General features: G+C 39.4%; 1 protein-coding gene across 1 annotated transcript; it reads left to right on the forward strand.

Annotated features, from left to right (window-relative positions):
- Positions 1 to 2,746: 2,746 nt before the first annotated feature.
- LOC116019745 (transcription factor SPEECHLESS-like) lies at positions 2,747 to 5,498 on the forward strand. The gene is made up of 3 exons (XM_031260070.1): positions 2,747 to 3,423; positions 3,772 to 4,341; positions 5,062 to 5,498. The coding sequence occupies exons 1-3, from the start codon at positions 3,067 to 3,069 to the stop codon at positions 5,125 to 5,127; spliced, it is 993 nt and encodes a 330-aa protein (XP_031115930.1). The 5' UTR covers positions 2,747 to 3,066; the 3' UTR covers positions 5,128 to 5,498.

Consider the following 5,498-nt stretch of genomic DNA (forward strand, 5'->3'; position numbering starts at 1 on the left):
GGCAGACACCTCAGTTCAAAAGTTTTGTTCTTGAGCGCCTAAGATAGGGGTCTAGCAGATCCTCACTCAGACCTCTTAGTTCAAAAGGGAGATGGGTGGCAGGCAAGGAGTGTCTGTTACCCTCTATCGCCTTCTTCTTGAGGTACTAGTTGACGGGTCACCCTAGCCCGCTAGTTATGTGGATAGGTCTGTTCCATTTTTAAAGAAGAAACACGACACACCTTAAGCACAAACCCTACGCACCTTAAGTTTAACCTATATGGAATATGATCAAATTGTCACTGCGTTTTTTTAAACGTTGTTAATCCTGGACATTGATCTTGGCAAGATCAATGACTCTCCTCTCACCGCACAACCGCACTCCAACTACACTCCAAGCATATATATATATATATATATAGAGAGAGAGAGAGAGAGAGAGAGAGTAGTGTCTTTTCTTCTTCTTTTTTTTTAATTGCAAATGTAGCGATTAATTTCCTATTTTCTAGATCATTACTATTGCAAATTGGAGTCACTATTTTTCATCATCAATTGAGTGTCCGTCAATGAATGGCCCAGGGGGAATCGTCACTTCTGGGATTCAAACCCGGGTTCTCCTGAAATTCTTCTCTACAAAGAGAGCTCACTTGTCACTTGAGCTACGCCATTGGGTTGTTCAATAGACTCATTGGTACAATGCGAGACTGCTCAACGGGTCTATTGAACCTATTGAACAGAGTTGTTGGTCCAACGAGTCTATTGAACACGTTGGGAAGTCCGTTGATTGACCAAATTACGCTTCAGAACCATTTTCTTAATTTGTCCTTAATCCACATTAATTATTACTTTTGATCACAACCGTAGATTGTCTAATTTCAGTGACCTAAATTAGATTACGTACACGTTCTCATCTTAACAGTGGCCTATATGTGGGGCCTCCATTTATTAGTGAATGACACTAAACTCGTTAAATCAAAAGCAACTCAAACCTTAATTCTAAACAATAAATGAAAATGCTTATTACTTTGCTCCAACAAAAACTACTAAATTTTTGCCACTAGCTTCTTATGTGGCAAGTTTTGTATGGTTAGTTTTCCCCTTTTTTTTCTCCCGGCCCACTTAACTTCTCATCAAATTAGTTGCTAACATGACTTAACTGCACTACCATGTATTGTTAAGGTTTTTATTGGGCACCATAATAATGTATTCATCTCAAAAAGAAGCAGTAAATGGAGATAGAAATTAGTGGGGTTGGGAGGGAATGAATGAATTAAAAATAAATAGGAATGAAAAGGGGCACGGAGATGCCGTGTGTGCGCATTGAAAGCAAAGGGAAGGCTGCACAGAACTCCTTCAATACTCTCATTTAACCCCTCTCTCTCTCCTCTCTCTCTCTCTCTGCTTCTTAATTTGCTGGTCAGACAAGTTGCAGCAGCGCAGAAACCCCCTACCACCTTCCCCTCATCACCACCACCTTATTTTTTCCTCATCAAACATCATATATGCAACATCCTGGGACTGACCTGTTTCACCTCACCTCATATCACCTGTCGGATCGGACATGATATGATATGATGGTTCATCCCTTAACCCTCAGTCCCTTGCTGTCAAAAACCCTAGAACTGTGAGCAGACTACACTTGCAGCAGATATCTGCAGATCGAGTACGCCAATATAACGTTGCATGTATATATATGTATCTGTGAAAAGACAGAACTTTAAGGATCGGACGACTGAGAAAAACCAGAAACCTAGCTGATCTCAAAACTAATAGTCCTCTCCTAGCATGCTTTGGATCTGGCTATGCGGCATAGCTGTGACCCTCCAACTGAGAGGTCACATGTTTGATCTCCAGTGGGGACGTCGGCTCGTTGTGCTTCAATAACTTGAGAAAGTATGTATGAACAGATAATACATTGTAATAGAGTCAATAGTATCAAAAAGAAATGCCATTGTCATGCAACTAATTAAATGTATTTTAATAATAATACTCCATAATAATCTCCTAATTAAACCCTGAACTATATTTTTGGGTCAAATTTTCACTCTTGAACTGGGAGATAAGGGCTGGGATTCTACTTTTTTTGTGTGTATGTCCATGCATCATGCATGGACTGTTGGATATTATTAATCAACTGTAAAATTATTCTTGGTGGTTCCTTTTTTTTCACTTTTAACAGTATATTTGTCTGTTTTCTTTGGTTTTTTTGTGGGAACTGGTGGGTCCATATCTAAGAAAGTAGTAAAGAGGGGATAATAAATTCGTTGCCAGGAAAAACCAACAACAAACAAATTTAAGGGTTGATATGAAACCTGACAAAATGGGTATTGAAATGGACATGGTTCCCGGCCGGCAAACCTTTGTTTTCCCCCCTTACTTAACGGGCACAACCTCATATGAGTCATAACCCCTAGGCTGTTTCACCCACTTCAATTCCTTCCCAGACCAGTCAAATTGGTCACAATTAGCTTAATAACCACAAATTTTCAAATTGATGATTATTTGTGAAAACTGTTTATTGACTTTATTGATTTGAACTAGTCAACAAATAACTCTGTTACCCAGAGAGTAATTAAGAGTTCTGAACTAGAAATTTTTTTCTAGTTGCACGAGAGAGGTTAAACATGGATAAAAATTCAAACTTTGCACGGCACATTTAATTTGTCATGTCAGCTTCGCCCATTTTAAAATTCCCATTTTACATATTTTCTGCCCCCTCAATCTCTTCCTCTAACCCTCCATAAATACAGCCTCTCTCTCTCTACCTCTTTGTTCTATACTACTTACAACGGCTCTCCATATCTCTACATCTGAGCTTGCTAGCTAAAGCGTGTCTGATCTTTTTTGCCTCATGATTTCCATCTGATACTCAAACAGTAGTCCACCCAAAACTTGAAAAACATTTTAACGTTATTATCCATTTAGAGTATATATGTTTGTCTGCTGTTGCCCTTAGCTTGTTTGATTGTTACCTGATATATATAGTTTTGTCTCTATAGCTTTTGCTCCTGTTTTCTTCTTCATCAGTGGTCTGGTTTTGTTGTAGTTATTATTAGTTTGAACTGAACTGAAGGAATATATATAATAATGGATAACGGTGAGATATTATCGGATTTCTTTGAGGATTCGGAGCTTGCTGGCGACGACATCTTTAGTATTCTCGAGGCTTTGGACGGGGCGTCCAAAACTACCGATTTGGTCTCTCCCAAGTCGGTTTCTTCCGGCGCAGCTCAAGAATCATGTGAATCGGCGGCGGCGGCTGCTTCCCCGAGGACTTCCAAGAAACGGAAAACAACCTGCGCCGCCGCCGCCAGTGATGGTTCGGAGGACGGGCAGCAACAACCTCGTACCTGTCACATAACCGTCGAGCGGAATCGCCGGAAGCAGATGAACGACCATTTGTCTGTCCTCCGCTCCCTCATGCCCGCCTTTTATGTCAAAAGGGTACGCATATATTTTTCTTTTACTACTACTTACTCTGTTATAATATAGTATCTGTTCATAACTACTTTCTAAACTATCTGTTTATAACTACTTTCTGAATTTACTAAAGTACAAAAAGCTCCAGTGAAGCTGGAATCTATGACCTCTCATATAGGAGAGTCTTTTTGTCCTATTAGATAAGGTCAAACATGTAATATAACATTTTTTTTTAGGAGGAGACTTAATCTGGAGACCTTTGCTTGATGTAATGTTTTTTTCTCAAAATCTTGATTAAATTTTTTTGACAAAAAGAATTGATCTTGAGACCTTGGAGATGAGCTAATTAATGTTGTTGTGATTGAATACTAGGGTGACCAAGCATCAATCATAGAAGGAGTTGTGGATTACATAAACGAGTTGCAGCAGATTCTTCAATCATTGGAGACGAAGAAGCAAAGAAAAGCTTACACTAGCGAAGTTCTAAGTCCCAGAATACTATCCCCCAGTCCAAGAAAACCACCTTTGAGTCCTAGGTTAAGTTTGCCGCCGATAAGCCCAAGAACGCCGCAACCAACATCTCCGTACAAACCGACAAACCCAACTACCAGTACGAGGCTGTTGCAACCGCCGTCACTTGCCGGCGGCGGCGGTTACCTCTTACCTGCCGCTGCAACCGCCATTTCTGAGCCGGCGGCTTCTTCGTCTTCCACTTCCGCCATTGACAGCGCCAACGAGCTCGCGGCGAACTCCACGTCGGCGATTGCGGACGTGGAGGTGAAATTCTCCGGCTCCAATGTGATCCTAAAGACGGTTTCTCCGCGCATTCCCGGCCAAGCCGTGAAGATCATTTCTGCACTTGAAGACCTCGCCCTCGAGATTCTCCATGTCAGCATCACCACCATTAATGACGACACCTCCCTTAATTCCTACACTATTAAGGTACGAAATTATTTCTTCCTTTTTTAATTACCAAAAACTAACAGCCAAAGTGTATATCGGTAAATTTTATCTTTTTATTCTAGTTGGTAAAGAATTAAGTAAACTCTTTCCAAATCTCAAGGGTCCTGTCAGGCCAAACAAAACATATGAAAAAATGTAAATCATAGTAATTCAGCTGAACACATAGGCTAAATCAATTTAAGTTGTTAGGCTAATAGGCATTGTAACATTATGATTATCAAATTAAAAGATTAACTGATTTGGTTGGGTAGTAATTATCTTCTTCAACCTTAATAACTCCAAAGTAGCTTAAATTAGCCATAATTACTGCCCGCACTTTGTCTAGCTTGTTAGCAAGAAATGAGGAAAACTTTGTAATTTTACCTCAAAAGAGGAAACCCAGAAATTATTTCAGATTCATTACATCAACATAGAAGCATAGAAGCATAGTACGAACAGTACACTGCAACATTGCTATATATGTAAGAGCTACGCCATGAAAGACCTAACTACTCATTTCACTGAAATCAAGGAACAATTATTTCCCACTTGTTATTTACTGTGGAATTGAACAAACTTAGTACTACACTCTTAGCTTGCTTTATGTACAGTAATTAGCAGTACTTTCGCATGACAATTATATATATTCAAACAACCTTAAACACTGTACAACCTTGTTAATTAAATCTGATGATTATATTGGTTATGTTTATTTGGTAGATTGGAATTGAATGCCAACTGAGTGCGGAAGAATTGGCTCAACAAATCCAGCAAACATTCTGCTAATTAAGTAGCCTCCTTAGCTCAGTCCTTTGCCTGCTAAAGTCACAAAGCGGCCAAAAAGTGTACACCATTAAACAGTAATTGCGAGTTTCTCTCGTAGCCCAAAAAAAAACCTAAGTAGTCTAATCTCCTCATCACTGAAGATTCAATTGCTATGTAGCTAGCTAGCTTGCTCCATCTTCCAGTACATGCATGTCCAAAGTTCTTAACTCTCTCTATCTCTCTATCTGTCTCTCTCTCCTGGATTTTTGAAAGAGATAATAAAGGAGATGTGGGTAGAAAATTAAATTTACTGCAGGTTATATTATAATGTTAGTCAGACCACACATAGCTACATGCATTATGTACGTTATGTTTAGATTGTAATACAATGT

The sequence above is a fragment of the Ipomoea triloba genome, chromosome 5 (genome assembly GCF_003576645.1).
Source record: "Ipomoea triloba cultivar NCNSP0323 chromosome 5, ASM357664v1".
Lineage (NCBI taxonomy): Eukaryota > Viridiplantae > Streptophyta > Magnoliopsida > Solanales > Convolvulaceae > Ipomoea > Ipomoea triloba.